At 35.3% G+C, this 19,338-nt stretch overlaps 1 protein-coding gene across 1 annotated transcript; it reads right to left on the bottom strand.

The window, feature by feature from the left end:
* Positions 1-17,542: 17,542 nt before the first annotated feature.
* LOC127841882 (uncharacterized) lies at positions 17,543-19,332 on the bottom strand. The gene is made up of 2 exons (XM_052371001.1): positions 19,157-19,332; positions 17,543-18,573 (listed from the first exon to the last, which is right to left on the bottom strand). Exons 1-2 carry the CDS (start codon positions 19,246-19,248, stop codon positions 18,210-18,212), a joined length of 456 nt encoding a protein of 151 aa, XP_052226961.1. The 5' UTR covers positions 19,249-19,332; the 3' UTR covers positions 17,543-18,209.
* Between the last annotated feature and the right edge of the window lie 6 nt (positions 19,333-19,338).

Raw genomic sequence — 19,338 nt, 5'->3', positions numbered from 1 at the left:
TAATGATGTATAGTCTTTTTGCTCCAGATTCTTTTTTCAGTAAAAGTTGTAATAAAGGGGGCAAAAGGGGTTTTATAATTTGTTGGGTGGGACAAGATACTTTTTTTTTTCAAAAACTCATCTATTGCTTTTTTACCCCTGTATAATGAATGGAATTTATGGTCAAATTATACATTCTATTTATTTCATCTAAAGGAATCACGGTTCCATTTTTAAATATATCCCCTATACAATGAATTCCAGCATCAAACCATGACTAAAGGAAAATACTTTTATTTCCTATTAATATGTTTGGATTGTAGAAAAGTGAATAATATAGAAACTCTTCTGTTTTTAAATCCAATTTATTACAATAAAGTGAGAAGCTTTTTAAAACATCTACCCAAAAAGGATTTCAAATTCTATTAGCTGTATTTAAAGCGTAATGATAACTGCAATTAAAGAGTTTATACTTATCAAAATACAGTTTTGTGATGTCTATCCAATTTCCACTAAAGGATTGAAGTTTTTGTAGCCAGCGAAGTTTCAATGCTGGAATAAATGCATCCAAAATGATCATTTTTAAACCTCCTTCATTATGTTCTTTAACTATTTTTGTGAACTTTATTTTACTATGCCCATCCCAAATAAAACTGAGAATAGAAGATTTTATTGAATTTAATATGGTAATGGGTGGGTTGGGCAATGATATGAACAGGTGATTGAATAATGACACAATAAGTGTTTTTATAATCACACTTTTGCTAATGTGTTAAAAGTCTTCTTTACCAATTTTTCAGAATGTTTTCCATTTTAACAATTTTTTCATCGTAATTTAATTGTTAACATGTTTGACAGGTCTACATGGAAATGTATTCCAGGCATTTTAAAGCTTTGTTGCATCCAATTTAGTTTCCATTTGGTTTTTATGGTATAAGAACTATATTTGTTCTTGCCAATCCATACAACATTTGTTTTATCAAAATTAACATCAAGGCCTGACATATATGCAAAATTATGTATAACAGTAAGTGTCTCATTTAGGGATTGTTCGGTACCGTCTTATAAAATAGTAGTATCATCAGCAAACAGGGACAATTTATGTTCAGTTCCCTGAATGGTTATACCTTTTATATTATTGTTATTTCTCAATACAAGTGACAAAACTTCGGCACAGAGGATAAAAATGTAACATGAGAGGGGATCTCCTTGCCTGCAGCCCCTTTCAATAGGGAAAAATTTAGATAAGTACACACACTGAAAAACGGCTGATTTAGAATCTTTATATAAAACCTCAAACCAACGTTTTATGTCAGGACCGAAATTTAAGAAAGAAAGTGTACTTTGTACAAAGGACCAGGCCAATAATCGTACGCCTTTTCAAAATCAATTAGGAGAAGTAAGACTGGGATCTCGTTTTCTTCAGTATAGTGCATAATGTCATAAATTAACCAAGTATTTTCCCGTATGTATCTCCCTTAAATAAAACCCATCTGGTGGTTATGAATTAACTTGTCAATAAATAATTTAAATCTGTTAGCTATTACTCCAGAGGCAATTTTATAAACAGTATTTAAAAGAGTAATTCGACGCAATTTTTTATATAAAGCCAAGATTTTTCACCCGTTGGAATACAGGTTATGATACCTTGAGTTTGTGTTATAGATAAATGACCACACTTATAAGCTTCATTTAATCATCTGACAATAAAAGTACCATTTTTTCAAAACATTTGATAAAATTCTGCACTGAAGCCAGAACTGCCTGGGCTTTTATTATTTGACATCTTTTTTAAAACAGTTGAAGCTTCCTCTAAAGTTATAATACCATCGATCAAAATGGACTCACTCTGGTTTAATTTTGGGCAATTTATGTCTTTTACATACATGTAGTTATTAAAGTCTTCACTACTGCAATCATTATTTTGTTTATAAAAAGACTGATTATACGATGCTATTGATTTAAGAAAACCGGTTTGGTCAGTTATTTCACTATCATCTTCATTTTTAGTTAATATATTGATGTTGTTATTGCATTATTTTTTTCAAGGCTACAAAAATATCTAGATGGCTTTTCACCTTGTAAAGTCCACTGAAATTTGGATCTTAGCATGTATCCTTTTAAATGTGTGCTCTGAATATTATTTATTTCAGTTTTCAAATTTTCAAGTTCTTGAGAGTTTTCATCTCGGAAGTTTTCTTTCAACTCTTTAATTCTTGTTAATAATTTGCTTTCTATAAGTTTTGTTTCTCTTTTTTATAAGACCCATATGAAATAGATTTGCCCCTTAATTCCATAAGCAGGGTTTTTAGTAAAAGTTGATCACTTATCGTAAACTGTAATTCACTGTCGGGAATATCGTTTATATTTTGATAACTATAAATGGGTAGTGCGTATTGAAGTTTAATATCATCATTTTTTTGTTGATTTCCTGTACATACATAATGTCTGACAGTAAAGAATTATTATGTTTCCAAAGACCTGGTTTATGAGGAAAGTTACTAAAGGTTAAGTTTAAAGTAATTATCGAGTGTTGCAAGAACTCTGAAGTGATTAAAAATAGATCCAGCCTAGCCTGTTGTATCGGATTTTATATTTACCAGGTAACAATATTTGTATAAATAAAGTTTAAAAAATATATTATACATTTAGATGGGATAATAATATGAACATTTTTTAATAAATTGTCAGTAGCAAAGAGTTTCCTCTACATGGTCAAAAACGAAAAATTGAGAACGCTTCCCGCGAAATCAAAAAAGGAAGCATTATCAAAAATGTACAATAAGAGAAATAAAACGTTCATATAATTGAACAAGCATTTAAAAAAAGTAAATATGTTATAAAGGTAGATCATACCCTTTAATTCCTACTTATGTACTCTTCTTCAATGAAGAAGAATATCTTGGGTAGAAAAAGTGTTATTTTAATCTTTGTACCTTAGTTTCAGTTTTATTAAACTTGAAAGTGGATACAACAAGGTACATGTAAGGAAAAACTCACTAAGAATAATATATTGTAATTATTCATAAGTAATCATCAGGTGTAAGATGTTCTCAAAATTATTGAAAAACAGAAACTAAACTAAAGAAGCTAGCTACAAGGCGATTCAGTCCAAACAAAGACCCGGAAAAACTGCAATAGAGTAAACGTATATGCTCTAAATGTTGAAAAAGTAATATATACTACTTCTTGCATGTGTGTGTGTGTGTGTGTGTGTGTGTGTGTGTGTGTGTGTGTGTGTGTGTGTGTGTGTGTGTGTGTGTGTGTGTGTGTGTGTGTGTGTGTGTGTGTGTGTGTGTGTGTGTGTGTGTGTGTGTGTGTGTGTGTGTGTGTGTGTGTGTGTGTGTGTGTGTGTGTGTGTGTGTGTGTGTGTGTGTGTGTGTGTGTGTGTGTGTGTGTGTGTGTGTGTGTGTGTGTGTGTGTGTGTGCGCGCGCGCGCGTGCGTGTGTGTGCGCGCGCGCGTGCGTGTGTGTGCGCACGCGTACGTGCATCTGTGCACGTGCGTTGGTGTGTGAGTTAGCGTGCGTATGTGTAAAGTGTGTGTTTTTAAAATGATTACAGCTTATGTGTTTCGAGTCGTTAGTACTCGATTTACACTGTAACCAAAAAAAGGGGGCTGTGTCATATAACAATAACAACAACAAGAAAAACAATACCATGGCACCTGTCGACTTAATGAAGCTACAATACTACTCGGTCCATACTAATATGCATACATAAACAATAGACTTATGTTTTACAAATATAATATTGTACAATGGCATATTATGGGTAATTGTTTTATCACGCTATATTACCCATTAGTATATCTAGGCCTCTAAATGAGCAAATATAAAAGTATATATTACTACTACTTGCATGTGTGCGTGTGGATGGGTGTGTAAGTGTGTGTGTGCGCGCGCGCAAGCGTGTGTGTGTGTGTTTGTACATGCGTGCGTACGTTGCGTGTGTGAACTTGCACCGTATGAGATTGTGTCTAATAACAATAGACATAGATTAAGTTCGATTATATAAGTATGATATGCTTAACAAAATGCGTATCTTTATCGAATTAGAGAGAGAGAAAAAGTACTTAAATTAGGAAATTACAAACAATAAAAAACCAAGAGAACAACAGGATCAAAAAACACACAACACAGATATTAGGGTGGTCTAGTTACAATGTCATGATTAAACTGGTTTGCATACGTATTACAAATACGTGAATATAGACTGTTAATGATATGATATAGCAAAAAAAACACACCGTCAGTTCTAACACGGTGAGCCCTATGTTACCGGCGTCGATTTGTGCTAGCTGAAGCCCTGCTGGCGTACGATAGTGAAGCTACCGCCTTCGGCCATGGTTTGTTGATTCACGTCTGAAAATGTTCGTAATCGATTATCTCAGTGCTCTTTACCTCTGAAGCGTGCATACAGCTTCCCATCGAACGACCGAGCTCGCTCCACCGTCTCGGGGTCCTTCACCCTAACGGACGCTAGAACTTCAGCGTTCAATTTTGTCAGGTCTTCATTCAAGAAAATACCGGAACCTTTGAGTAGCTTTGCATTTCGCATTACATCCGATTTTGTTTGGCGCCGTATGAACCTGACGATGACCGGTCGGATCTTCCCTCGGTGATGTTTCCCTATCCTATGCGCTATGTCTATATCCTCCTTTTCAACGCGCAGACCAAGCTTGGAACTTAAAAGGGACGACACCTGTTAAGTCAACGCTATTGAGGACTGAAATTGTTCGTCTCCTTGTAGACCCGTAATTCGCAAATGGTTTCTACGGCTATACTGCTCGTGCTCATTTAAAATTTCTGCAGTACGCTTTTCTGAGTCCTTCAGCTTTGTTTTCAGGTCTTGTAGCTCTTTGTCTTTGCTGGTTATTTGACAATGTAACGATTCAATTTCCTTTGTCTGGTCGAATATGTTGCATTCAATGATTTCCAAGTCTTTCTTGGACTTCTGCCCCTTTAAACTTTCGAATATAGACGAGTCTAATGAGCTATTTCCTGTTAACTCGCTCGCAGTAGATGAATGCTGGCGTTTGTTCATGATTTCACAACTAACACGGTATTAACGGGACAGTATTCACAATAAACCCTTAAACACTCGTGTTCACTTTAGCTACTGTCACGGTAAACTATTAACATGTTTATTGATGCGTCACGGAGGCGCCAGACAATGACAATCACAATGACCTTATGTGTGTATACACATATTATGTCAATATCCAGAGTCTTTCTCACACCCCACCCGTCAATAGAAAAATACAAAAGCTTGAGAAAAAGCCTTCTAAAAGTCACAAACCTCGTTTTATTTTTTTACATGTCACATCCTGTTCAATAAACTTCACATCACTCACAAATGTTATTTGTGTGCCTCACACGCGTTTTTTTTTTAGTTTTTAGAATTACATTTTTAATTGATGCTCACTCAAAACCGGAAGCGGATTGTCTTCATTATGAAACTTAGTCAGAAAATTGGTATTATTGATTTTTTCAGACAAGTTCGAAATTGGTACTGATAGGTGGGGTAAAAATGGCCGCCATGGGGTGGAGCCGTTTTCTCTTTTCGTTTATAATGTAAACATGTAAAAACTCTAGAAGTTGCATTTGTATCCCAATCTTCATGAACTTTGGTCAAAGCGTATGTTTCCTTGATACTTTCGTATTGTAAAATGGTTCTTGTTAATCAGTATCAAAAACCAGGTTGGGTAATTTTCTATTTATGCTTATATTAAAAACTTTTGAAGATCTTAACCTCGACTTAAAGTCAGCCTTTGTTATATAAATGTTCTGAATTATTTGCACACGAGTTTAACTCGTCTTTAATTTCATCTCATTCCCTCAGGTGTGCGACCCAGTGCCTCTTAGCCCTCTTATTTGTGTTACTTGTTTTTGTTGTTTAAGGACATATCACTTTCTGAAATAGTCAGAAGTGGTTAGAGTAATGTCAAATAATAATTCCTCATATTAGCATTCTATATTACGTTTGGAACAATATGCAGAACTAAAATATCATATACTTCAGTGATACATGAACCAGTTCTAATGAAATCTTTCAAAAAGAGTAAATAATCACATGATTTCACCTTATAAACCACTTTCTTCTTGTGCGTTGTAAGTCCTTATTTATTTATTTTTTGTTCATAAATCCATTGACACCAGCTGGAACCTACACTACTGTAGAATATAATGTTAGAGTATGATTAAATATAACACACTAGAAACACTGAAAAACAAGATCATTTTTGTAAGAAAACAATGTAAACAACTCGAGTCTAAAAATAGTTGGGAAAAGTATGGATGACCAGGATGACAAATATAAATTTGATTGAAACTTTTGGAAACAGTGTAAAATATCACTTTAACAAACACATTGATATATCAATATCTTTATAGTATTAACATACGCTATAAAATTAAAGGGTTTGTATTAACATGCGTTCAATATTTATGTATCTTTCATTTTTAAATTATCATTTCTGGCCCACCATACTTTTTAATTTCCCTCACCACTATAGTGGTGGGGACATATTGTTTTTGCGCTGTCTGTTGGTTTGTTTGTTTGTTTGCGTCAAACATTAACATTTGCCATGACTTTTGCAATATTGAAGATAGCAACTTGATATTTGGCATGCATGTGTATCTCATGAAGCTTCACATTTTGAGCGGTGAAAGGTCAAGGTCATCCTTCAAGGTCAAAGGTCAAATATATAGCTTCAAAGCGGCGCAGAAGGGGGCATAGTGTTTCTGACAAACACATTTTTGCTCAAGTGTACTATTTTTTTACTCTAGTTGTTTAAATTTTTTCTTGCACAAAGGTATCCCTTTTTCAGTGTTTCTAGTGTGTAATATTTAATAATACTCTAACATTATCTACTACAGTAGTGTAGGTTCCAGCTGGTGTCAACGGATTTATGAACAAAACAAGAAAATAAGGACTTCCAAAGCCCAAGAAAAAAGTGGTTTATAAGGTGAAAACATGTTATTATATACTCTTTTAAAAAGATTTCATTAGAACTGGTTTATGTATCACTGAAGCATATGTTATTTTAATTCTGCACATTGTTCCAAACTTCATAATACAATGTTAATATAAGGAATTATTGTTTTACATTACCCCACTCACTTCTGATCATTTCAGAAAGTGATATGTCCTTAACTTTATTTTCATTTGTCTTACTTTTTCTGAATAAATACTGAAGAACAGTTTGAAACTCATTACCTGTTATGTTGTTTTATAAATCATCTTTTTAAATTTGATATTTAGAATTAAAGATTTATAATTTAAATTATCAGCTTCTATGCGAAGATTTGAAGGTCAACTTTTGTTAAATCTAAATTAAGTTTTTATTGAATCGTATATTAATGCTCACCATTATGTATCTGCTTGATACTTCACTGCAGCTATTAAAGTGTTATCTTGAACGCGCTTTCCGGTCTTATAAATGTCAGATGTTTAGTTATCTGTAGTTGAAAGTGTGCATGTTTTGTGTGAGGAACTAATTTGCATATAGCCGAATTAAATACCAAAACTAACCTACTTACATCGATGAGGCGAAGAAAAGAGCGTTTCAATTCTTATACATGCAATTACGATTATCATTCTGCATATGTTTTCAATGGTTTGGCTAAAAGAAATATAATTTGGGATATATATTCGTGCATGAATTTAGTAGGCGCCCCTTTTACAATACGCAGTTTTGACTGTGTGCATGTCGCACATGGCATAATTAAACCAAGTTGTCCCACGCTTGATTTCCTCGTGCGCTTCGTGGAGGCAACTCACTTCATTGAATATTAAAGCCCAGTCAAATGATATACTGTAGCCAATCAGAATAATGTACACTGGTGAAACATAGGGCAATTGTAATTATGTAATAAACTGCAAGAAAAATAAAATGTTATTAAAGTCAATCGTTACTTAAATATTCGCCGTGCATTTTTGTCGTTTTACAATGATGACTGCATATAAAATGGGCGATTACATGCATAATTCGCTTTCAATAATCCAGTTGAGTATATATATATTTGGTCAGACCATAGACCGATCTAGTCAAAGGGTACGTGTATCATAACTCATATAAAACTATACCGGCTCGTAAACAAATATTTCAAATTTTTGAAAATATTTTGATAAGTAATGTGCGATGTGGAATATGGAAATAAAAGCAAACTACAACCTTACTAGTTTTGAAGACTGTTCATGTTTTGGTATTATTGACACAGCTGAGTAGGTGATTTCGCTTTAGTGCAAATTTTGACGGACAACGAAGAAAGACCGATCACATTAACTAGCCCTAAAATTGATCTACAAATAACCCAATTTTGTGTCACATTTGAATAATTTTCCATTTCCTCAAAAACGAATAATTTGACCATTAAAAAAAATATATCTTATTGCAGTATGAACATTTATTTCAAACATGTACTATATACACTGGAGTTTCAGGAACAGAAAATCAAGTAAGAAAATACAAAATAAACATATCATATATTTGCGACAGTGTTAATATTAAATATAAGATTTACAAAAGTCGTTTTGTTTAATATATTGAAGTTTGAAATAAAATGTTAAGAACCATATTTTAAAAGGAACATTCCCCAATTTACGAGGATTTCATAACTAAATGACCGCCATGTTTTCAAACAATTAGTAACGTTTCATTCATTCTTTTGCAATCTAACAATGAAATGAAGAACATTGTGAATCTGTTTTTTGCCAAGTTTGCAATGTCTGTAAATGTGTACAACAATATGAGTGAATTTATTTTAGCAAACAAAATAACAACGTTTAACTACTTCAAGATCAATTCCAATAACAAGAATATCAATTTGTGTTGCTTATCGAAACATTGTTAATAAAACTCGAAACGAAACTTACTTGAACTTAACTAACTTAACAATAAAATTTGCAAAATATAACCAATTTTTAAGAATATATTTGTGCATATGTAATTAGTAACCATCCAATATTTCAGTGAAGGCCAAGAACAAAGAAGTCGCACTTTTAATCGAATCAGGAACTGGCAGTTGCTCCCGCTGCATTTCACACACATGTTCTAGGACGGGTATGAAGTCATCTTTACACTCAAACTGCGGTTTCTTTACAAAGTATCTCTCTTGAATACGATCAATGGTTTACACTTCGCAAGGAAGCCGAAATGAAAAACCTCAGTGTCACTAAGACACAAATCTGCAATATAAAAAAGTTGTGAGTCGTTAAACACACGTTTTGCATGTATTAGTTAAAGAGAAATATCTAAACAAATCAATCGAGATATAAGCTCTCTAAATGCCAATACAATCCAACGAACACATTAATATTTATTGTTTGCAAATGTTATTTTTACCTTTATACCAAGCATTCCTGATGTAAAAATGGACTGTCTGAGGCCTTGCGTATTTCAAAAGAATATACCAGAAACTAAACATCTGTTCGACGCCGGAAGTCATGAACCAATGTTGCAATGATGTGATGATGTCAAAATTCTATGACGACATGATATGGAAAAGGTGTCATGGCTTAAAAAATAAACTCATCGTGTCGACTAAAACTATGATGGCAAGTCATTTTCACAAGAGCATGACCTCAAAAATTATGTAGATTTGTCGACTTAGATCATGTCGACCAAATATATTTTCGGGAAAAGCCGGAAAAATTTACGTCGAGACTACAACTTAATGTCGTTATGACGAGTAAAATTAAGGTGGGAAAAGCTACAAAACTATGTCGACATACCATGTTATTTCACAGTAAGTCGGTATAAATTATTCCGGCATGACCACATTATTGGGGTGTACCATATACGTTTCCGTACGGAGGCGCCCAATTCCGAAGATTATAAGTTATGTTTTGATGCGTATCAGTTAACAACACAATATATTGTTTTGTGATACTTTAATCACGCGACCAAAGTAATTCAACCAATTGCGGATAGTATGTTGTGTATTGTCAGCAGCAGGTATCGTCATAATTATTCATACATGCCGGTTGATTTGTTGACTTTCTCGAAGTAATTTTGTGCGCATTATTTCGTTTTTTTATCGTCAGTAAATTCCAATTGTGCGGAATAATGTAGGACCAGAACGACCAGTTTATCAAATAGGTTTAATTGTTTGCGTGTTGAGAATTCGTATTGATTTGTTATAATGTAAACTCTAAGTAAAGCTCTATTTCATGTACTGCTAGTGTAGTACCGTGAAAGAAGTATTTGAAAGATGTCACTTTTAATCATTCCCCATAAAGATAAAAGTTTGTGTGGCGAGTACTTTTATTAACAAAGATTTTTACACTTTTGTTATCCCCGCCGAAAGATCAGAGTGGGATATGTGAATTGCGATTTCGTCCGTCCGTCCCGTATGAGTCATTTATTAGGCGTATTAGGCGTAAACTGTTTTTTGTTTCCACTAACATGGCCTAAAAATTAGGTAATTTAGGTGGCTTTGACTTTTTTTACATTTGACTTTTTTTGGCACATTTACATGTGGTGTTCCATTTAAACAGGTAAATTTATCGACAAAGGTCTTCCAAATGTCAATGCAAACATCATTTCTATACAATTCTAAGATGGCACAATGATAATATTGATAAAATAATCCAGTTATACAAATCACTACATTGTTGTTTTTTTTTTGCTGTAAACTGGACTTCAAATGGCCAAACGAGTTTAGGGTCGGCACAACAAAAATAGTGTCGGTCGGGTTAGCGGAAACATACAACTTTCTTTGTAAAGATATTTTTTGGAAAGCGCATGCAGTGTACTGTACTTACAGTACCTACTACCTGTAATTATGCTGTATTGACTCTTTGTTTATGATGTTAGGTTATAATTGACAATAACCTTCGACGTATACGGTTTCAGTATTCAAGTTCGCATCACTATGCGCGCATAATATTATATACGGACACTTCTAGATTTCAAAATATTACCATTTTAATTTATTATTGCGCAATGTAGCCGTTAAATGTCTGTTTGATATCGTTCCGTATAAATATTTGATGTCATTCAAATTATGTAGTACATCTGAAATAGTGTTGTTGTTTTTTCTATTCACAGCAACCGTTAGAATAGCAAAGCTAGTGCCGTTGTTAAAAAAGGTTAAAAAATAGTGTTTAGCTCCCCAGGCATCGTTTTTTATGAATAGACCATTTCCACTGAAAGTCTTACGGTTTCCATTTTTGCTATTTTATTTGCTTTCGAATAACAGCACCTGTATTAGTTTTCTCGCAAAGTAACGCAAGGTTTTTTTTAGCTGTGAATCCAGAAGACTCCGACTCGGACGACTTTGATTTGAGAGCTGTACACACAACACGTAAGTTATTTCTAATGTAGGTCAAAACGTGGGGTGAAAACTAACGATTGCATTTTCTGTACTGTAATAAGGTCTGCCAAGTGTACATTAATCTCGTGTATACTGTAAAGGTTTGCGTTTTATGTATAAAGTAAATAATACACATTAATATACTCAAAATTTAAGAATTGAACCCTGGCGCAAATGCTGCTTATAGTAGCGTGTCCAATATTAGTGATAATACAATTGCAAGATGTTAGTTTGTAATATTAGGTATTAATTGAATAACCATAAATATCTTTAAATGCTTTTAAAGGGATCTTTTCACGCTTTGGTAAATTGACAAAATTGAAAAAAGTTGTTTCAGATTCGCAAATTTTCGTTTTGGTTATGACATTTGTGAGGAAACAGTAATACTGAACATTTACCATGCTCTAATATAGCCATTATATGCATCTTTTGACGATTTTAAAACCTAAAAATTATAAAGCGTTGCAACGCGAAACGATTGAATAATTTGGAGAGTTCTGTTTTTGTCGTTAAATTTTGTGAAACTACGAAGATTGCTTATATAACGTATAAAATACGTTTAGCATGTGTTGGAGGAATAGCTCAGTAGGTTAAAGCGTTTTTACTTCAGGACTCTGGCAGGACTCCAGGGGTCACTGGTTCGAAACCTGCTACGGGCAATGTTCTTTTCCTTTTTTTAATTTTATTCTTGATTTTTTACTGGAGCTTTTACGATCCAATGTTTACATTTATCAATATAAAGCATTTAATGAATAAGTTAAAAAAAATCCAAAATCTGTGAAAAGGCCCCTGTAAGATATTTCACTTTTTGGGTCTTTGCTTCTGCATTCAACCGAAATGTGCAAGATATTGTTGCTGTTTTCAGCTTTGAGTCGTCAATCGGGAAACAGAGATGCAGGTGAACAGAACGCCCATTCAAGTAGGAAACCCTTCTATTCGACCCAACTAAATACACGTTTATAGTTTATAGTACTTGTACATATTTGCGGATTATATAACAATGACGTTTTGTTTTGAAGTTGTTGTTTTTGTTTAGCCTTTTCAATGTGCATTTAATGGGTAACACGTCTAAAGCAATAATAAGTTAAATCTACCTAAGTTTTCTTTGGGTTGTGAAAAGAGACACGTTTGCACGAGAAGCTGAATAATTGAAGTTACGTATATTTAGTACTTTTTTTATAGCTACGTCACACCTCAGAGGTCATATGATTGAGTTGAATGTTTTTAATGACCTAACGTTAAGATTTCATTTAAGAATCTTTTTTATGTCTCGTTTAGTAATTGATCATGAATGGTTGTTTTTCGGAACTCGCTTACGACTGCTTATTCCGTGAACACACATGAGTAACAGAAGTAATTTACCTAAGGGCAAGGGCTTGCGTACGGTTTTTGAAAGAAGAATGGCCCGAAAGTACTAGTATCATATCATTCATTAGACAAATAGGTCACAGCGGTAAAATGTTAATTGGTTGTTCTGACGATAAGCGGAGTTTAGAATACGGTCTTTTCTTCGCTTCGATGTACGAAGGAGCAACTCACTTAATGCCGTTATTGGTTTTAGGAGAAGCGGCGCGACTTCTCGCAATAGAAGCACGATTCAGCAATCAGGTTTGGCCTTGCCAGCCTTATTTTCGGCGTATTTGGTGCGTTACATGACGACCATCTACTGCTCTCATGGATAGAAAGTCTCGGGGGACTGGAGCGGGAGGTCATGTCCCAAGCTATTGACGTCGGTGTGCGCAATTGTGATCGGGGCATATTGTGTGACATTTTGGGACGACACGCAGTGCCCGAGCTGCCGACGGACATCAACATGCGGCGCCTGGCGCTCCAGTGTTCAGAGGTTCAGTTTGTGGCCGGAGCAATGTATCCGCTGCACAAAATGCGTTTAGAGCGTCTGCGCCCCCACCTCATATCTCCGTCACACACCATGGGCATTATTGAAAGATAACGACCATCCAGTCGGGCAGTTTCGGAAATGATTCAGACAGAAGCCATCAATAGCGATGAAGAACGAGTTTTAGGATATCTGAGACGTTTTATTAGAGATATAAATAGTGATCTCCTGCGCCTTTTTTGTCGGTTTGTTAGCGGAAGCGACAACTTAAGTTTTGCCGCGATAAACGTCCATTTTGTTCCCCACCTACGAGGCCTGGCTCGAAGGATCGTAGCACATACATGCTCGCAGACACTAGACCTCCCAACATCGTACATGACGTACAATGAGTTCGCCGCCGAAACACGAGCTATATTACAGGCAGGTCACTGGGAGATGGACTTCGTTTGAAACATTGTAGAAGCACTCTTATAGATTTGACTTACCGTGTTTTTTTGTGGTTTTTTTTGGTTTAAAAATACAGGAAAATAGAGGTGTCTCAGTGAATATTGGTTTCATTTATATAAAATAAATATTTATTACACTTGTATATTGAGTGATACAATTTATCAGAGATTACTTGACGGGCAGCTTTGAGCTTCCGGCTTCTTATTTTTTTTTTCTTTCTTACTTTTACTTTGTTTTGTTTTCTTTTCATATTGCAAAAACATAAATAATAACCTATAGTTTGACCACAATTATCACTATTTTTCCTTGCAGATTGGGTATATTTTAAAGACGAAATATTTATAAAAAAAACATTCTATTGTACGTGCATATGCACCCATAAATTGTACTTGAAGGAAAAATGTTTGCTATGTATGTACATGTATAATGTTTGTTTTTTTAGTGATATTAAATAAAAAAAAAATTGTTTCTTTTAACATCATCCTTAATGTAAAAACGTAAGAATACACGAGTGCAAGTTAAAAACTAGAGTGTTAACAAGGTTTGACTAAAGTCATATAAGGAAAAATGCCCCGCCCCCTGGCAGCCATGTTTTCAAGCAAACGTAATCATTTTCGAACTCATCCAAGATATCATTAAAACCAATCTTCTGACCAATTTTCATGAAGATTGGACAATAAATGTGGCCTCTAGAGAGTGAACAAGGCAAATGTTGACGTCGCATAACGGACAACGCACGACGGACAAAAGGCGATCACAAAAAAAAGTTAGTGATAAAGAAAACACTATTGGCAAATGATTTTGTTTAAACAACTTTTTGTTTTTCACAAAAGATGAACACGAGGAAATAACGTAGTACTTAATATATTGCACTAGTAGTTTCTTAATACATATACTCCAAATTAAAACTGCGGTCTTAATGCGTCTTCAGGTATGCCAAGTTCTTAAAACATTGACTCTTGCGGTCTAAATGCGACTTCTGGTACGCTAGGTTCTTAAACAAAGTGACTACTTGCGGTCTAAATGCGTTTTCTGGTATGACTATATGGATCTATCGTTCTTAATACGTCTTCTAGCATGCGAAATTCTCAAATAATCAACATGTGTCTTGCGGCAGTACTTTGTTGGCGTTTACAATGTTAAAGAAAGGGTTTAGAGCCAAACAATGGAATTTCTTTCAAAAACAAGAGTGCCAAACTGTCACAAGATACGCTCGTTCGGTCGGAGGTTTTGGACACCATGCTCAATGTTTGAAATCTTATAAGTGACCTCGAGACCTAGTTATTGACCCGGCATGATCCATATTTGAACTTGACTTAGATATAATTTAGACGTAACATCTGACTACATTCGGTGAAGATCAGATGAAAACTACTTCAATTAGAGAGCGTACACCATGCTAAATGCTTGAAATGCACTAAGTGACATCGTTACCTTGTTTTTGACCTGGCATGACCCATATTTGAACCTACATATCATCTAGACACAACTTCTGACCAAATTTGGTGAAGATCGGGTGAAAACTACATAAATTAGAGAGCGGACACCATGCTTAATCATTGAAATACACTAAGTGACCCCGTGACCTAGTTTTTGAACCGGCATGATCCATATTCGAACTTCGAGGTATCATTGGGACAAATCTTCTGACCAATTTAATGAAGATCGAACAACAAATGTGGCCTCTATAGTGTTAGTTTAAAATTCTCTATAGCCAAATAAGGAAAACTGCCAAGCCCACTGGCGGCCATGTTTTTCAATGAACCGGAACCACTTTTGAACGCAACCCACATATCATCAAGACAAGCATTTTGACATGAAGATTGGGCATGAAACGTGACTTCTACAGTGTTTACAAGTTATTTTTACCTAGTCGTTGACCAAGCATGACCCAGTTTCAAACTTGATGAGATATCATTGGGACAAATCTTCTGAACAAGTTTCATGAAGATCAGACAAGAAATGTGGCCTCTAGAGTGTTTACAAACCAAATGTGTACGATGGACGGACGGACAAAGACCGATCACAAAAGCAAAAACTAGATGTGTTTGTGAAACACTGTGTCCCCCATATAGTTGATCTTTGATCTTTAAGGATGACATCGACCACTAAAAATGTGCAGCTACATGCATGCAAAATATTAAGTAGCTTAAATATTTCAACAGTTATGGCCAATGCTAAAGTTTGAGGCAAACCAACAAACAAACTAACAGGGTAAAAGCTAAATGCACACTTGGGGACATAAAAAGAGAAAAAACACAGAAAACACTTGAATATTGAACCGTATTATTTATTTAAATTATAGAAGATTTCTTACAATAAGTACCAGCCTGAGTGTTCAAACAGACACAACAATAAATCATAAACAAGAGCACCGCCTAGTAGGTGCAGACAGCCAAGTAGGTGCAGACCGCTTATCTATTGTTCTTTTTTGAAAGGTCGATGGAAAATCTCAATACTTCAATCCAAAAGGGGGGGGTGGATGGGCCAGAGAGAGGTGTATAGTGTGGGATGGTGTCATTTATTACATTTTCTTAAAAAAAACAACAACACAGGATTCTGGGGGGGGGGGGTCTATACAACTTTCAATATGTTTTTTTTTTGGTGGGAGGGGGATCTGTGGGGATGGTTTGGGCCAAGTTTATTCACATGTAAAGGTCAAATTCAACTTGCAAGATACAGTACCCTCCTGATAGTAAGAAGTCTTAAACAAATTATCAATTTTAAGTATAAATGGGTCATAATTCTATCAAAATGCAATTCAGAGATTCAGAGTTACTTGACTTTGCTTGCACAGTCCCCTTGTGATAGGTAGTAAGTTTTGCAAGTATGACATCAATAGCTTTGATACTTAAGGAATAGAGTGGACCAAAACACACAACTAAACCAAAATTCAATTTTCTATGTATAAAAGGGGCACATAAGTCATTTTTCTGTCAAAATGCCAGCCAGAGTTATCATGCTCTAGCTGCCTAGTGCCCTCATGATAGTAAGTAAGTGTACCATGTTTGAATGCAATACCTTTGAAACTTTAGGAGAAAAGTGGACCTAAACACAAAACTTTACAAACGCAGACGCTCAGGTGATGACATACGCTCATAATTTTTTATCAACAGATAGATGCGCTGAAAGACACACTGAAACATGTTATGCAACATATATTTATATACAAATTCAAATCCAGCTGGAATTTTTGTTTGAAAAAAACAACAACATTGAATACCATAGGAAACGACGTATCTTCATTTAAAGCAGGAGACAAGTATTTAAGCTAAATTCAGTAATATCAAATTTATTTTTGCAACATCCTATTATTATACAGAAATTCTCATTTGAAGTGGGAAGAAACAAGTAAAGAATTTGAATAGAGTTCCATACACTAAAAAATGTACTTTTTATTTGAGCATATATGCAAATATCACCCCTTATCTGTTACCCTTAATAACATATTTAATATTTCAAATCTTGTTTTTAGTACTTAAGGTGTTTTTTTATCCATTTATTAAATGTATAGTACATGCATAACCGAACAGATTGACAAACCTAATACTAACCCAATATGTTCATGTGTCAAACCAAACATATTCACTAATTGAATACATAACATGTATCAACAAAAGCTGTTTGTAAAACACGCAGGCCCCCCAGGGCTGTACGTAGTCATTGTGTGAGTGCGTTAGAAGCCATTTCACTGCTTCAGGTCACTGTGACCTTGACTTTTGACCTAGTGACCTGAAAATAAATAGGAATCAGCTGCCAGTCACCATCAATGTACCTATGAAGTTTCATGATCCTAGGCCTAAGCATTCTAGAGTTATCATCCGGAAACCATTTTACTGATTTGAGTCACTGTGACCTTGACCTTCGACCTATTGATCTGAAAATCAATACATGTTTTATGCGAGTCATGATCTATATACCTATGAAGATTCATGATTCTAGGCCTAAGCGTCATTGAGTTATCATCTGGAAACCATTTGGTGGACAGATCCCACCGACAGACAAACAGACCGACATGTGCTAAAATATTCACCCCCTCTTCTTCAAAGGGGGGCATAATAATAAAAGTAAAACCAAGCAAAGGGGAAAATGGTGTTTAAGGGAAAGTGTGAAGCACAACTGACAATGAAAAACAACTACAGTTCACATTAGCTGATAAAGGAAGTGAAACATATTTCAAATAATAGTCTGTGATGCATGGACTAATATTCACAAACTAATAACTCTCCTAATTATTTCTATTCTACTATCTCGTTGCAAAAATCTACAGTTCTTCTGTACAAATCAACTCCGAAGCCATCTTCTGAGTGTCCAAGAGGATCAATGGTTCTCTTCAGCTGAAGTAGGCGTTCATTACTCACTGGACAAGGCAATCCTGACACCTCAACTTCTCCATCTTCTTGTGGAACTGGACCATCCCAATCAACACCATAGTACTCTGTCATGTCTGGTTCATGAAGTATTTCGCTGACACCAGTTTGGTTTGATCCTCTATTCTGGATAACCCCCTGCACAAACAACTGATTGGGAGTTTTGCCACGCTCACTGCTCAGCCTGTGGTTGTTCCAACCCTGAACAAACTGGTCCAGAGATCTGTTAATTCGTGGCAAGAATATATAGTGCAAACTTCACAAGTGAACACCGCTGTTCAAATCCAACACTCCCTCTTCTTCTAGCTTGTGAAACAAGTCCTTGAAACGGAAAGAACACCCTGTGTAGAGGTCACGCCAGAATCTCTCTATGCGCTGATTGTGGACTGATTTCCCTGTAATGCAGCTTCCCCTTGACTCACCATGATGAGAGTTCATAAACAAAGCTACATCCTTGTTTTCTCTACCATGGTCACATCTGACACGAGAAGGTATTCCATAATTTGCAGTTGCCTCAGTAAAGCAGTCCATGACAGTCTCTGCCCGATTGTTGGTGGACATTCTTAGGAACACTACCAAACGGCTAAATCCATCTATGCCACCATGTATGACCATGCCCCACCTGTAAAGTCATATTGGGAATTAAATGATCATTATCAACTAAAATATTCTGTCAACACAGTATGGCCATGTCAAAGAACTAAATTATTTGGCAATTACCCCTAAAGAGAATATTTTCCTGGCCATGTGTTCCCTGGCTATTACAAAGACATATATAAAGAATAGAGGTCTCCATCCATGTTTGGGGTACCAGTACTTGTATCCTCAGGTGGGAGAAATTATGGCAAGTCTCATTTTTTCCAAATAGAGGGATTTAAACCAGAACATAAGAAATGATAAAATACATAAATCCTTTATAGTTTTTTCCCACTATCTAATAACACTAGCAGGAATATAGATGTTCAAAACAAGTTAAATTTTGGTCTCATTTTTTCTTTGAAAACGCCTTATCTCGAACTTTCAATATTTTTTCTTGTTCACGCCAACTAAAAGAGATAACGAGAGTAGGCTGTATCTCAAGGATATACTCTGGACACACAATTGTAGATATTCTTACAGACCCACAGACAGTTCAAGAACTAAATGCCTCTTTGAGTCCTATATGCACAAAAAAAGAATTAATTTCAAAATTGCCCAAAACGTACCTTATAAATTTGTGGTTGCCATCAATGTGCCACAATGCATTTGGCCCAGGCACACTGTATGATCGTCGCTGAATCGTTCTACTCCACCTCATGGCCACAGCTGCTCCATCAACCCTTGTTAGGGATTCTGCAACTCTGCTGCGCTGCACCACCAGTCCTTCAGATGAAAGCAATCCCTGCAC

This window comes from Dreissena polymorpha, chromosome 8 (assembly GCF_020536995.1).
Source record: "Dreissena polymorpha isolate Duluth1 chromosome 8, UMN_Dpol_1.0, whole genome shotgun sequence".
NCBI classification, from domain to species: domain Eukaryota; kingdom Metazoa; phylum Mollusca; class Bivalvia; order Myida; family Dreissenidae; genus Dreissena; species Dreissena polymorpha.
Note: the sequence above shows the minus strand (reverse complement) of the source record. Positions and strands in the feature narration are given on the sequence as shown.

What these genes read in the sequence shown, in the direction of transcription:
- LOC127841882 (XM_052371001.1), bottom strand. Translation starts at nt 19,248, where the DNA reads ATGAGGTGGAGTAGAACGATTCAGCGACGATCATACAGTGTGCCTGGG. An exon ending in GGCAACCACAAATTTATAAG is followed by an intron (nt 18,574 to 19,156) that starts GTACGTTTTGGG and finishes ATGACTTTACAG; the next exon opens with GTGGGGCATGGTCATACATG.